General features: G+C 41.8%; 2 protein-coding genes across 3 annotated transcripts in view; both read right to left on the reverse strand.

Annotated features, from left to right (window-relative positions):
- Window positions 1-4,614: 4,614 nt before the first annotated feature.
- LOC139373378 (proline-rich transmembrane protein 1-like) lies at window positions 4,615-8,638 on the reverse strand. The gene is made up of 4 exons (XM_071113820.1): window positions 8,532-8,638; window positions 6,357-6,808; window positions 5,446-5,616; window positions 4,615-4,903 (listed from the first exon to the last, which is right to left on the reverse strand). Exons 1-4 carry the CDS (start codon window positions 8,545-8,547, stop codon window positions 4,727-4,729), a joined length of 816 nt encoding a protein of 271 aa, XP_070969921.1. The 5' UTR covers window positions 8,548-8,638; the 3' UTR covers window positions 4,615-4,726.
- A 663-nt stretch (window positions 8,639-9,301) lies between these two features.
- Window positions 9,302-15,826, reverse strand: part of LOC139373377 (superkiller complex protein 2-like) — a 54,361-nt gene continuing 47,836 nt past the window's right edge. For both annotated transcript variants that reach the window (XM_071113819.1, XM_071113818.1), the window contains exons 28-29: window positions 13,462-13,602; window positions 9,302-9,882 (exon numbers count right to left, since the gene is read on the reverse strand). In XM_071113819.1, the coding sequence (XP_070969920.1) occupies window positions 9,682-9,882; window positions 13,462-13,602 (342 nt within the window). In that variant the 3' untranslated portion in view covers window positions 9,302-9,681. The remainder of the gene's footprint in view (window positions 9,883-13,461; window positions 13,603-15,826) is intronic.

Consider the following 15,826-nt stretch of genomic DNA (forward strand, 5'->3'; position numbering starts at 1 on the left):
CCAGCCTCCTCCCACCAGATATTGAGTGATCGTTCATGTTCTGACAGTGAGAGAAAGAGAGATACAGGGATGGAGGAATCCGGGCCAACTATAAATACGCACCTAAGAGATGTAGGGAGTGGAAAGGCCACAGAGAAAGAGTGGGAGAGAGTGAAAGACAGAGAGCAAGATAGCTGTAGAGTACACATCACTGTTACCTACTCTTGCACAAAAAAAAAACAATTTTATTCAAACAACTCAATTCATACACAGATGCATGTGTAATATCCATGAACAGAAATAAACCCCAAGAAAAGTACATGTACACTGATTCGCCAGCCAATATGCCAATCCATTACATTTACAAGCTCAGAGAAAAGGTATGAATACTGCAAAGAAGCAGTAGCATTTGCCCAGCCTGTCGTCTTAAATGACATAGAACGGCCTCACAAAACAAGTATGTGGTGAGAGAACAGTGTAGATCTAAACACAATTAGATATGCGAGGAGTGAGCCTAAAAAGCATAAGAACATTCCATACCAATACATCTCTTGTATAGAGGTGAGTAACAGCACTACGGGTCACAGTACTGTGCTTACTTTGCACTCAACATATTTCTAGAACACTGTGTTATCAGAATAAGAACATATTCTCCAAATACAATGTACATTATTAATATAGTAATGATAATCAAATGTAAAAGAGATTTCCATGTAACAGAATAATAACCATAGTAGTAATACTAATTGAATAATACTTTTGGAATAAAACGTCACCCTAATAACAATATTAAAATCTGTAATCATGGTCCTTCACGAGAAACAATACATTTTCTATATCTCTGAATAACTATCATAGGAATTGAAAACAGAGAAGCAGATTAGAGATATGTCTAGAACTACGGTTCCAATTTTGCAATGGAGATCAGAAAGAGAGACAGAGAGAAATAGAGGGGGTCTATTGGGGTAATAATAGACAAATTGAGGAGAGTAAAATGCTAGTGTACTGTATTATTAGGCATAGATTTTTTTCTCTCTCTCCTCAGAGACATTCGTTTTCAGTGCCACCATCAGTATTTCTGCTTCACTGATTCCGTCTCAGGTCATTTTAGTTCACACTGTTACGCGGCAACCCTCTTGGCTCTCCAACACGAGGCAGCACACCTCATAAAGTTATAGGCTAGATTAGAGACCAACTGTGTTTGACGCAACCCTTATTATCAGATAAGACAATTTGGGAAAAGCTGAGAGAATTGTAATAATGGCATGCATTACAGAGTATTGTCTGTAGCATATAAGTTCTTTGTCTACAACCTTTTACTCTGTTAACTAAGATAATACTATTTTATTGGCTATTATAACCATTAATATTAACAAAACATTATTTGCAAAAGCTGCAATTTCTCAAATTTACACTACACTAGCCCTATATATAATTACATAGCCTTTTTAATATTGCGTCCGTCCAAGCACTTTCCATCAAATGTGTAGCTTTTTTCTTAGTACTGCAATACTTTATTCTATATGAAATTAGAAAATGGACCAACCACTTCAATTAGACAAGCAACTGTTGTTCTAAATGTCTATTTCTACAATTATACAATTGTCTATTGGAGTGTATAAAAACAATTCTAAGCCTGCTGACATTAGCCAAGGTGTACAAAGTAATTATGTCAGTTTCTGTGCTATGTCAACGCTGGGAAGTGCAAGTCATCACAAACGTCATCAAATGTAATGTAAACTCAGCAAAAAAAGAAACATCCCCTTTTCAGGACCCTGTCTTTCAAAGATCATTTGTAAAAATCCAAACAACTTCACAGATCTTCATTGTAAAGTGTTTGAACACTGTTTCCCCTGCTTGTTCAATGAACCATGAACAATTAAATGAACATGCACCTGTGGAACGGTCGTTAACACACTAACAGCTTACATACGGTAGACAATTAAGGTCACAGTTATGAAAATTTCGGAAACTAAAGAAAAACACCAAAAGAAAGATGCCCAGCGTCCCTGCTCATCTGCGTGAACGTGCCTTAAGCATGCTGCAAGGAGGCATGAGGACTGCAGATGTGGCCAGGGCAATAAATTGCAATGTCCATACCGGGAGAAGCCTAAGACAGCACTACAGGGATACAGGACGGACAGCTGATCGTCCTCGCAGTGGCAGACCCCGTGTAACACTTGCACCCAATCGGTACATCCGAACATCACACCTGCCAGGAAAGGTACAGGATGGCAACAACAACTGCCCGAGTTACACCAGGAACGCACAATCCCTCCATCAGTGCTCAGACTGTCCGCAATAGGCTGAGAGAGGCTGGACTGAGGGCTTGTAGGCCTGTTGTAAGGCAGGTCCTCACCAGACATCACCGGCAACAACGTTGCCTATGAGCACAAACCCACCGTCGCTGGACCAGACAGGACTGACAAAAAGTGCTCTTCACTGACGAGTTGTGGTTTTCTCTCACCAGGGGTGATGGTCGGATTCGCGTTTATCGTAGAAGGTATGAGCGTGACACCGAGGCCTGTACTCTGGAGCGGGATCGATTTGGAGGTGGAGGGTTCGTCATGGTCTGGGGTGATGTGTCACAGCATCATCGGACTGAGCTTGTTGTCATTGCAGGAAATCTCAATGCTGTGTGTTACAGGGAAGACATCCTACTCCCTCATGTGGTACCCTTCCTGCAGGCTCATCCTGACATGACCCTCCAGCATGACAATGCCACCAGCCATAATGCTCGTTCTGTGCGTGATTTCCTGCAAGACAGGAATGTCAGTGTTCTGCAATGGCCAGCAAAGAGCCTCTCAATCCTATTGCGCATGTCTGGGACCTGTTGGATCGGAGGGTGAGGGCTAAGGCCATTCCTCCCAGAAATGTCCAGGAACTTGCGGGTGCCTTGGTGGAAGAGTGGGGTAACATCTCACAGAAAGAACTGGCAACACTGCAGTACTTAATGCAGCTGGTGGCCGCACCAGATACTGACTGTTACTTTTGATTTTAACCCCCCCCCCTTTGTTCAGGGACACATTATTCCATTTATGTTAGTCACATGTCTGTGGAACTTGTTCAGTTTATGTCTCAGTTGTTGAATCTTGTTATGTTCATACAAATATTTACACATGTTAAGTTGGCTGAAAATAAACACCGTTGACAGTGAGAGGACATTTCTTTTTTTGCTGAGTTTAGTTAAGGTTTTGTAGGCCAATAGGGGTACAATAAACTATTAATTTCAACTAAAACAATGGTGACATGCTAATAATCTATGAAAAATAAATATTATAAATAAACTAATAAATTATAAGATACCTAAATACATACATAAATAAAGTGAACAAGTATTAAACAATCTTATGCAACAAACAATTTGTCAATGTAGCTAAAATAGTCCCATGTCATATAAAAAGAAGGCGGGGGAAAAGACACGGTCACAGTACACCCTATGGTGTATCCCTCCGCCAGCACAACTTTAAAATAGAGATGTCATTCATCTCAGGAGAAAAATCCCAATCTTTTTGTCCACAATTTTCATATATTAATCTCATAATAAGACAACAATATGTCTTTATTTACTTTCCATTTGATTGTGTGTAAAATGAATACTGATCATTTGTATCCCTCCATACCTACGTCTGTTTGGCAGTCTTATACTATAATTTATACGATCCATTTAATAAATATTTTTTTCTAAATACTATCGTCAGATGCGGGTGTTTATGAAAATCATAAATCAAAAACTATAAATGACTAAACACAATTCAATAAAAGTATTTATATTAGAAGTAATTCAAAACAACCTCCTTACACAATACTATTTATATATGGCACTAATGTCAGTCATGATTTGTGATATTTTTGGCAGTTTTGTGAAGGCTTAAATAGTTTATCAAGATACAGTGTGATCCATGGTTTGGTCTACCTAGGTTCAAGGGGACCATAAATTCATCTGTAATTCATAGTTAAAGGGCAATTCTGACACTTTTCAACCTCATATTCATTATCTCCAGCACCATACCAGTGTCTACATATGTGAAAATTGCACGTTTCTATGCTCTGTGGTTAAAAAGAGAAGAAGGTCCTAAAGATTATTCTCTGTGATAAGGCAGGAGGAAAAGTAAGAAAAACTCTGATTTTCAAAACCTGCAACAAGTTTCTAGCCAGATGGAGGGCATTTTCTTACTCCCCACGTCACTGTGAATCTCATTTGATGATGTCATGCGCCATTTTCACATATGTAGACACTGGTACTGTGCTATAGATAATGAAAATGAGGTTGAAATGTGGTGGAATTGCCCTTTAATGCCTCTGTGTATGTACTCTGTTTCCCCCATAAGTGCTATGGAGCGCTATTATATCCGAGTGTAAATGGTAAGTAATACTGGCAAGTAATGTGTATCTATTTGTTTTGGCAATTGAATATAAGTGTGATTGGTTCTCAACCCGTTAGTAGTCATTAGGTCAGGTCAGTACTGTATACAGTACACAGGATGCATATATATATATATATATATACACACACACACACACACACACACACACACATACATATATATATATATATATATATATATATATATATATATATATATATATATATATATATATATATATATACACACACACACACACACACATACATACATACACCCCCCAATATAACATACCAATTTCAGAGAGTGAATTCCGGTGCTCTTATTCTTCAATCTCCACCCAAAACTACACATCCCATGATGCCACACTGTGTTATGTATTAGGGTTCCCAGTCATCGTCATGGTGTTGGGAGGCGATGATGACTACCACGGTGAGGATGGTACACAGGACGATGGAGGCAATGCCCACCGCCAGGCTGATGAAGGAGAAGTTACGCGCCTCGCGGGACGCTATCTCTGCCGTCACCATGTCCCCCCTGGCCACTGCTGTACGCACCTGAGGGGGGGAAGGAGGGAGAGAGAGAATGCTTTTTTTCCACTCACAAACTATGGTTTTGGAGTGCTTGGCCATATTTATAGAATGTATTGCATGCCGATAATGAACCTTAAACTGAATTTAGTTGAGAGAGGGAGAGAGTGGTGTTGACAATAGTACATACTCACACAAAAAGCCACAAAACACAGTTTATCAGGTCTTAAATTAAACAACCATAATAATAATACTAATGGTTCAAGGCCCAAGTTTGCAGGGCTATTTATGCCTGGCTGTCAGCTTAGCTCAACTCAAACAAATCTGAAGGAAAGCCCAATGCAAAAATCAATTTTAGCCTGTGTAAACAATGCTGCAATTACATGATGTAGACTGTTGTAGAGTCTTGTGCATAATGATCAGGCTAACCAACAAAGCCAGCATATAAAAAATAAACATAATACTGTAATAAACAGAGAAACAACAAAACAATCAATAATTTCCCTAAAAATGACTAGCGAGCTAACAAACATACTGTGCAGACAATTCTGTGCTAGCCTAACACCAACCTGTACTGCCTTGATGATGGCTATGATTCCTGTGGGCCAGAAGCAGCAGACGGTGGTGAGCACAGCGATGGGCAGGTAGTCGTGAGGCGGGCGCCGGGGCTCCATCAGAGCGATGCCATGGGGCATCTGCATGCCCATCTGACCCTGGGGCATCCCCTGGTAGGGCTGTCCCTGTGTGAGAGTGAAAGAGTGAAAGAGTGAAAGAGTGAAAGAGTGAGAGAGTGAGAGAGTGAGAGAGTGAGAGAGAGAGAGAGATGTATCAAGCATCTCAGAGTAGGAGTGCTTATCTAGGATCAGGTCCCCCCTTGTCCATGTAATCTTATTCAGTGTGATCTACAAGGCAAAACTGATCCAAGAACAGTACTCCTACTGTGAGATGCTTGATCTCTTTATGGCCACTGACCTTGGAAAAGCATTTTTGGATTTCTCTGTACCCCTCAAGAGGAGCAAACCAATGTTTACTTTCCACAGCCTTAACCTAAGAACCAATGGAAATTGGCTTGTGTGGGTGACTCATTCTCTATTCGATTAAGAAAGGAAATACCAGGTCATTATAATGCTGCGCCTGCTCCCCAGTGATTTACTACTGCATCATGATGATACACAAACATATACCATGGCATGATTGAATACTTGTTTCTGATTGGCTTGAAGGGCATTCTAGAGCATTTCCCTCTTGTTGATTATCCCTTATTATCCCACAGAATGTATCATGGTGCAGAAGTAAAACACTGGGGAGCAGTATTATACCTTGTGCGGGCCTATCCGTTCTTGTATATTTTTCCCCAACCAGCACCGGTGTTCTAAAGAATCAGATGAGCATACCACCCTCATATGCTTTGTTCTCTTTTCAGCAAACACAAAATGCTTTGGAATAATTACTGCTATCGTAGATGAATACACTGACTCACCGACGCCATGGGGTAGACAGGAACATAGGCTGTGCAGGGCTGCAGCTGGAGAGGGTATCCTGGTTGAAAATACCCTACAGGGGCATGTGGGACCCCCCCTCCTGGACCCTGGGTCTGGACTGTGTAGCCCTGTGGGGCCCCTGGGTGTCCGTAGGAGCCATTGTGGAACTGGGTCTCCTGGTAGCCATCGGAGCCAGGGGGCGGGGGTGGAGGGGGGTAGTTGGGCTGGGGGCCACAGCTGGGCGGAGGGCCCATGTTGGGGTGCTGCATGTTGGGGTGCTGCATGTTGGGGTGCTGCATGTTGGGGTGCTGCATGTTGGGGTGCTGCATGTTGGGGTGCTGCATGTTGGGGTGTTGTTGGCCAATGTTAGGGTCCTGGGATGGGAGGTATGGAGGGGGCTGCATTTGCTGCATGGGTTGGGACATGGCCTGCCGATTGGAGTCCTCCAGACCTGAGAGAGGAAGAGATGGAAAGAAATTAGAGAGAGAAATAAATATGTGAGTGAGTGAGTGAGTCGGCAGAAATGTTATCTAACTAGCCATCCCTCCGACATTTTGGTCACCGCTTACGCAATACAAGCACTATAATAGGTTTGTCACCTACGGGTATGTATGTAAACCACACAAACGTATGTAGAGTGTGAAAATGTTGAATACATTTCACACACAAAGAGAAACAAAAAGAACCACGTTCACACAGTAGCCAGGTTGACTTTGTACAGTACAGCAATAAACAGCATGCTGACTAGCCTATTCAGCAGTTGATATGAGAGAGAGAGAGAAAGAGAGAGAGAGAGAGAGTTGTGCTTGGGGATACACACCATTACATAACCCACTAACACTGTCACCACAGCCAGAGTAAGACCACTCAAACACAGAAGGGGGATGGGATCCTGACACAGCGGGAGGGACACCTTTCAAGGGTACATGGCGCACTTCAGGGACTGAATGTGAAACAGGGAAATCTGATTCATAGGATGCAATGGGAGAGATAGTCAAATAAAAAAGGAGAGAGGACAACAGTGAAGAAAGGAAGGGTTATAGTGGATGAATGGGGGATAGGAGTTCATATGGATCTGATAGTGAACTAATGCACTAATGTATACTTTCATTGACTGTTTGAATTAATGGCCCATTCACAACTAAGGCATATACCAGATAGCATACTACTCAGTAGTCTAATGGTGATGGAAAGCCATCAAAGAACATATATTGTTTGATCATTCCAAATGTCTTATGTTGTAGATCTCTAGTCAAATTTGTATAGGATTTCTTTGGGTGTCTATAATTAAGATGAGCTGATTCCTTTGAGAGGGGGAATAGTCCTATATATGTTGCCATCTCTCCATAATGAACAATACGATTATATCTGGCATGTTTTATCATCCATATTGGATTACAATGTTCTGGTATTCCCGAAAAACCTCAGCTGTCTGTTTGTGTCTATCAGGTGATACGGCTATATAGCCTATAAACTTCATTCATTGGTGTGATGTGCATGCCATGAACATGCAGGCAGGCCTCTACAGGGCTTTCCCAACCGAAACCTGTTTTCTGTGCTATAGGCTTTCATTTAGAATTAGGGAGGCATCTCACTCAGTAGCATGGCTCTTACCTTGATAACCTCCTAGAATACAGTGAATCCAAGGGAGTTAAAGAGAGAAATTAAGCAAATTATTGTGCTGCATTTCTTATGTTAACATCACACGCTCATTCGCCCTGATACACTGTACAAACGCACGCAAATCCGCCCACACTCACGGAAACAAACACAAGCACGCAAACCCTTATTTCATTGTAGTTATTTAAATAAATGTGCATGCATAGGCAATTAAATAGAGCGTACCCTATTGGGAATAAAATAACATGGCAGACTACAGATGTAGGACATGCAGATAAATAGAAGGAATAGTTTGTCGGAGATGTTGATATGGGGAGGGGAAAACAGAGAAGATGGAAACAGAGATATCATACGTCACCAAGTAGCCAATTGTTAGTTATGCACTACAAAAAAAAACTACCAAAACAACCTATAGTCAAACAATTATCCCAAATGTACACATGTATCACAATCCAAAGGAGAGAATATACAGCGGGGGAGGGGAACAATTGGCTCAATTATCAATTACAGTGCTGACATAAAAGACGCAACAGAACAAGAGAAAAAAAGCTTACCGTGTTTTTCAGACATTTCGTGCAGTCAGAATAAAACTCCCCTCCAAACAATTTAATGTAAATATTCTTATTCCTCCAAAACGACTTTTGGTAAATCCCCTTACAGAAAAATGATGAAATTATGGAGACTTAATTTCCAGCTAATTTAAATCCATATTTTTTGTATCCCCACATCCGTTGCCTATAATAACGGTATCACGTTATAACTTTAGTACATGATAACCGCCAATTGGATTATCCGATGATCATGACCAATAGAAAATAAATGTCCAGTTTTTTCACACTCTCTGTAGCGGGTACATCCACAGTAACAGCGGAAAATAGGTTTCTCCAATGCATCTCTCGTTACATTGAATTAATCAGACACAAAGCTATCGTTGTCTTAAAGAGACAGCCGAGACTGGGAAATACATATGCCACTGAGCTGGAAAACCCGAAACAAACCCTTTTAAGAGATGACCGGATATTGGATTTGAATACTTTTTATGCTATGCTGACAACTCTTTATACCCGTGGCTTGCTGTCATAACATGAGCATGAGTCTAGAACGGATCATGATTTTGATTTAGGGTTAGATAGTTGACTGTAAATGACATTATGTTTCACAGAATAGGATATGTACAGATTGTTGTTCCTACAGTATGCAGCAAGAGCAATAGTTAACAGTGTCATAATGTTTAAACCAATGTCAGACTCATGCATACAGCCACTTACTCAGACAATCACAGGAGCCCTTGGGGGACAATTGCTAAAAACAAAGTACTCTAAAATGTTAGTCCACAGTGGATTTTATTACTGTACAATAAATTACAAATAATTTCATTATCATTACTACTTTGGTCTGATTTGTTTAAGAGCATTCCCTTTCCATGTCCAGGAATTTAATTAGGACTCAGGTAAACAATAGTATGTCCATACAATCGCACACAAACACACACTCCTCCCTCATACACTCACCCATTCTCCCACCATGCTCACACACATTGATCGAGCTTGGGACTTGGCTCAGGCACCTTGGCACTCTCTCACCTACAATACCGTACCTACATCCTCTCTATCTCCTCCTCTCCACACTCTTTCACCTACAAAACAAACACTATCTACACCCTCTCTCGCTCTCCGTCTTCCCCCCATTCTCTCCCTTCCCATCTCAGTGTGTGTAGAGCGAAGCAGTGAACACGATGTCTCTGCGAATGGCCAGGGAGGCCTTCTCCATCTTGCTGCCCAGGACCGAGTCTCCCACGATGCGGGCTGCCTGGCGCACCTCCTTCAGCACCTCGTCTAGTCTCTGGATGCAGCGCACCACCGTGCCCTCCTGGACGTCTGTTAACTGTGCAATCTCTGCAAATGGCTGGAGTAGGAAATAGGAAAGTATACCAGTTAATTTAGACACAGTTGAGTACAGGACAGGACTGCTGCCTTCTTGGTCTCCCCTGTATTTGTTACCTTTATTTTACTAGGCAAGTCAGTTAAGAACAAATTCTTATTTACAATGACGGCCTAGAAACACCTAGAAACAGTGGGTTAACTGTCTTATCCAGGGACAGAACGACAGCTTTTTTTACCTTGTCAGCTCTAGCAACCTTTCGGTTTCTGTCCCAACGCTCTAACCACTAGGCTACCTGCCACCCCGACAGTCTGCATCTCTTTTTAAATAAATAGGCCAGGAAGTAGGGATACCAGTTAGTTTAAACTTATGATAAAGTACAGCAGGGGTTCCCAAACATTTTTGGCCCATGACCCCATTTTTATATACTAAAAAAAATATCAACCCCATCAAGTAAAAAAAGTGATGTAATCAAAGCAAATGTTAACTTTTTTTGAAAGGGGCTATGACAGTCTATTTCAAATCAATCTGCCAGTAGTTTTGACAGTATTTCAATCTGAAGGAAATATGGTTTGACGAAACTGAAATCAGAAAGGTATTAGGAAGTTCAGAAGATCATCAGGCAATAATTTGGTATGAACTTCTGTGTTGAAAAGACCATCATCAGTAATCACATTTCTGTCACAACTTCCTCCGAAGTTGGTCCCTCTCCTTGTTCGGGCGGCGTTCGGCGGTCTACGTCACCGACCTTCTAGCCATCGCCGATCCACTTTTCATTTTCCATTGGTTTTGTCTTGTCTTCCATCACACCTGGTTCCAATTCCATCAATTACATGTTGTGTATTTAACCCTCTGTTCCCCCCCCATGTCCTTGTCCGTAATTGTTTATTGTCGTGCTTGTGCACGGTATGCTGGTTATTACCGGGTTTTGTTTGACCCGTTTCATGTATTGTTCTGTTGACGGTGGTTTATGTTGATTAAACGACACCGTTGTAAATCAGTTTTCGCTCTCCTGCGCCTGACTTCTCTGCCGCCAGAACGCACCTCATTACAGTTTCCATCCACAATTTTTATGTGAGTAAAGTCATACCGTATTAAAAAAAATCTCGACGGCTGTGATGGAAACAGGAAGTTTCATAAATGCCGACAGATCATTTGTTCGTTCGACAAGGTGGGATCTTTTTATGTCGGTAAAGAAAGTCATGACCATCATGCTTTTAGGGATCATTTTGTACATGTATGTCACGCCCTGGTCTTAATATTTTGTGTTTTCTTTATTATTTTGGTCAGGCCAGGGTGTGACATGGGTTTATTTATGTGGTGTGTTTTGTCTTGGGGTTTTCGTAGATATTGGGATTGTGGTTTAGTGGGGTTCTCTAGCAAAGTCTATGGCTGTCTGGAGTGGTTCTCAATCAGAGGCAGGTGTTTATCGTTGTCTCTGATTGGGAACCATATTTAGGCAGCCATATTCTTTGAGTGTTTCGTGGGTGATTGTTCCTGTCTCTCTCTGTGTTTGTATGTGCACCAGTATAGGCTGTTAGGTTTTCTCGATACGTTTCTTGTTTTTGTATTGATCGTGTGTCGTCTTTATTAAACATGTATCAAGAATACCACGCTGCGTTTTGGTCCGACTCTCCTTCACCTAAAGAAAACCGTAACAATGTATTAAACTGTGAGTTCGGCCAATTTCCGTCTAAGGGCTGAAGCAAAACATATTGGTGAAAACGCAGTTAGAATTATTTTAGCATATTGGACCATGCATGGAGTCTTTACAGATGTGTTATTAGCAATTAGCTTTATCACCTGTAGCATAGTGGCTATAACATGTACACAGGCTGAAACATGGGGTTTATCCATCTGCATTTACCCCATTGGACACAACATCCTGATTGTTATCATTATTAACTTATTATAAATATAAATAATAAGAATAATTATTTTGTTTATTACAAAGTACACTACATATACAACAGTATGTGGACACCCCTTCAAATTTGTGGATTCGGCTATTTCAGCCACAAACGTTGCTGACAGGTGTATAAAATCAAGCACACAGCCATGCAGTCTCCATAGACAAACATTGGCAGTAGAATGGCCTTACTGAAGACCTCAGTGACTTTCAACGTGGCACCGTTATAGGATGCCACCTTTCCAACAAGTCAGTTCGTCAAATTTCTGCCCTGCTAGAGCTGCCACGGTGAACTGTAAGTGCTGTTATTGTGAAGTGGAAACGTCTAAGAGCAAGTGGTAGGCCATACAAGCTCAAAAATTGTCTGTCCTCGGTTGCAACACTCACTACCGAGTTCCAAACGGCCTCTGGAAGCAACGTCAGCACTAGAACTGCTTGTCGGGAGATTCATGAAATGGGTTTCCATGGCTGAGGAGCCGCACAGAAGTCAAGAGTAGTGTAAAGCTTGCCGCCATTGGACTCTGCAGCAGTGGACGCTCGTTCTCTGAAGTGATTTAATCACGCTTCACCATCTGGCAGGATGGCCAGCAGAACGCTACCTGCACCAATGCAAAGTGCGGGATAATGGAGGAATAATGGTTTGGGGATGTTTTTCATGGTTCGGGCTAGGCCCCTTAGTTCCAGTGAAGGGAAATCATAACGCTACAGCATACAATGACATTCTAGATGTCTTGAGGAAGGCCCTCGCTGGTTCGAGCATGATCATGCCCCATGCACAAAGCAAGGTTCATACAGAAATGGTTTGTCAAGAGCCCTGACCTCAAACCCATGGAACACCTTTGGGTTAAATTGGAACGCCGACTGCGAGCCAGGCCTTATCACCCAACATCAGCACCCGACCTCACCAATGCGCTTGTGGCTGAATGGAAGCATGACCCCGCAGCAACGTTCCAACATCTAGTAGAAAGCCTTCCCAGAACAGTGAAGGCTGGTATAGCAGCAAAGGGGGGGGACCAACTCCATATTAATGCCCATGAATTTGGAATGAGATGTTTGACGAGCTGTTGTCCATATACTTTTGGTCATGTTGTGTATGTCATTGCCCCTTTAAGACACCAGTGTCCCCTTTGAGCTCTGTTGCAGTGATGGGCATTTAGTATTTTCTGTGACCCGGATCACTTGGCTCCATTCACCTAAAAGAGCTGTTCATTTGGCTCCCAAATGGCTCTTCATTCAGTAATGCTTAGAAATGTACCTAAAACCATAAAAAATTGTTAATCTCTAATGTAAAGCCTAAAACGTTGCCTACCATTGTCAATTTAACGCACCCAAAAAAATTGTGTGGACCAGAATGAGGCTCTCTCCTCAATATATTGTTTCAGCACTGAGGAATTACCATCTTCAGATAATCTTTTTATTACTTATCTGCAGATAATTGATGCCCCCCCCCAAATGGATAGAAACCTAACTCCTGATGAAGATCTTTTAGGGGGCAGGTTTTTGGAGCTTTGAGGGGCCAGGTTCCAAGACATGGGATTAAGCCTAGTTCTGGAGTACAAAGCACTTTAAAATGGACATGCTTTTCGGTCCAGGACTAGGCTTATTCTGTGTCCAGGAAACTGTCCACGAGTGTCTTGATTGAAATGAGGTCAATCAAGAAGAGTCTAAAATTACAGTTAGCTTACGCCACTCACCATGCCTCTGGCCCAGCAGTATACCACTTCGGTCAGGCCAAACTTGAACTGGCCCACAAATTCTTCAGCTGTCTGGGTTATCCCACAGTCCCTCTGCAGTTCCCCAATACGCTGGGCCACTGCCAGCACTCTCTCAATACCCTATGGGAGAGAGGAAAGGAGAGAGCCGAGGGAGAGATGTGGCAAAAGAAGAAAGTAATAGACGGGGCACACAGAGTGGGGTAATGTAAGGAGAAGGGCAAAGAAAGAGAGAGGAGAGAGATATGAGGTAGTAATAAGGGAGGTAGTAATGGGGCACAGTCAAAAGTGGGTTAATACAAGGAGAAGGACAGAGAAGAGTGGAGATTGAGAGCGAGAGAGAGCGGAATGATAGAGACAAAGGCAGATAGACACAGATTAGTCATACAAGGAGCACTTAAACACGTGACACTTTCCAATCACATCCGCCTTACTTTGCCCACTCCACTTCAACCTCAGCCTCCCCTCTGTTAAGTGTTAAGCTGCACGTCATCTGAAATCCCACTCGGAGCCCTGTTACCTGTGTTGGGTGATTGTGTTCCCTGTCAGAGATCACTGTTCCTTGCTGCTCGCCCCTTGGATGGTACCTTTCTAAACCACTCCAGACATGGCTCTCACCTCGCCCATCACTAATTCAGCCCTCTTTAGAGCACTTCCATGTTTCAGGGCTTCAGGGGAGTGTGTATCGGGTGTGGCGCCCTTGTTGCGGGGTAAGACAGCTGTGTGCGTCTAGCCTGAGCTCAAACCAGTGTGTATCACTAGAAGCCAACATGTCCATCCTCCATCCATGTACATTACAGATGACACATTGAAATGTATAGTTACAGTGCTTTCTGAAAGTATTCACACCCCTTTACGTTCTCCACATTTTGTTGTGTAACAGCCTGAATTAAAAATATATTTAAATGAGATGTTGTGTTACTGATCTTCACACAATACTCCATAATGTCAAGGTGGAATTTTGTTTGTAGAATGATTTACAATTGAATACAAAATTGAAAGCTGAGTCAATGAGTATTCAACCACTTGTTATGGCAAGCCTAAATAAATTCAGGAGTAAAAATGTGCTTAACAAATCACATAATAAGTTACATGAACTCATTCCATGTTCAATATTAGCATTTAACATAATTTCTTTATGACAACTCCTTCTCTGTAACCCCACACTTACAATTATATGTAAGGTCCCCCAATCGAGCAGTGATTTTCAAACACAGATTAAACCACAAAGACCAAGGAGGTTTATCATTGCCACGCAAAGAAGGTCACCGATTGGCAGATGTGTAAAAAGCACACTGAATATCCCTTTGAGCATGGTGAAGTTATTAATTACACTTTGGATGGTGTATCAATACACCCAGTCACAACAAAGATACAGGCGTCCTTTCAAACTCAGTTGCTGGAGGAAGGATACTGCTCAGGGATTTCACCATGAGGCCAATGGTGATTTTAAAGAGAGTTTAATGGTGATATGAGAAAACGGAGGATGGATCAACAACATTGTAGTTACTCCACAGTACTAACCTAAATGACAGAGTGAAAAGGAAGCGTGTACAGAATACAAATATTCCAAAACATGCATCCTGTTTGAAAATATGCCCCAAACAATAACGCTTCGTATTCAGGACAAAAAAGTTTATTTCTTTGCCACATTTTCTGCAGTATTACTTAAAGGAACCTCTTTGGGCTAGGGGGCAGTATTTTCACGTCCGGATGAAAAGCGTGCCCAAAGTAAACTGCCAGCTACTCAGGCCCAGAAGCTAGGATATGCATATAATTAGTAGATTTGGATAGAAAACACTGAAGTTTCTAAAACTGTTAGAATAATGTCTGTGAGTGTAACAGAACTGATTTGGCAGGCGAAACCCCGAGCACAATCCATCCAGGGAATATTTTTTTTGAGGTCATTGCGTTTTCCAATCGTTTTCTATGGGAAGCCCTTTTTATGAGGAACCTGGTTGCAGTTCCTATGGCTTCCACTAGATGTCAACAGTCTTTAGAAATTGGTTGATGTTTTTAGGACTATTCATTGTGCCACTCCAGGTGGACTCTACTGTTTTGGTGCGCGTGAACTGGAACGCGCTTCACATTGTTTTTATCCGGTATTAGAAACAGTTTATTCCGTTTTAAATTGTATCGATTATTTATGATTTAGGGTACCTTAGGTTAGATTAGGAACGTTGTTTGAAATGTTTGGACCAAGTTTACAGGTAACTTATTAGATACTTTGTAGGCATGTTGGGCGAATTGAAACCGGTGTATTTCTGAATCAAGAAGATTCATTATTGAACAAAAGGACCATTTGTGATGTTTCTGGGACATTTTGGAGTGCCAACTGAAGAAGATC

This window comes from Oncorhynchus clarkii, chromosome 18, assembly GCF_045791955.1.
Source record: "Oncorhynchus clarkii lewisi isolate Uvic-CL-2024 chromosome 18, UVic_Ocla_1.0, whole genome shotgun sequence".
In the NCBI taxonomy this organism is placed as follows: domain Eukaryota; kingdom Metazoa; phylum Chordata; class Actinopteri; order Salmoniformes; family Salmonidae; genus Oncorhynchus; species Oncorhynchus clarkii.

What these genes read in the sequence shown, in the direction of transcription:
- LOC139373378 (XM_071113820.1), bottom strand. An exon ending in CTGTCTACCCCATGGCGTCG is followed by an intron (nt 5,617 to 6,356) that starts GTGAGTCAGTGT and finishes ACTCTCACACAG; the next exon opens with GGACAGCCCTACCAGGGGAT. An exon ending in CCATCATCAAGGCAGTACAG is followed by an intron (nt 4,904 to 5,445) that starts GTTGGTGTTAGG and finishes TCCCCCCCTCAG; the next exon opens with GTGCGTACAGCAGTGGCCAG.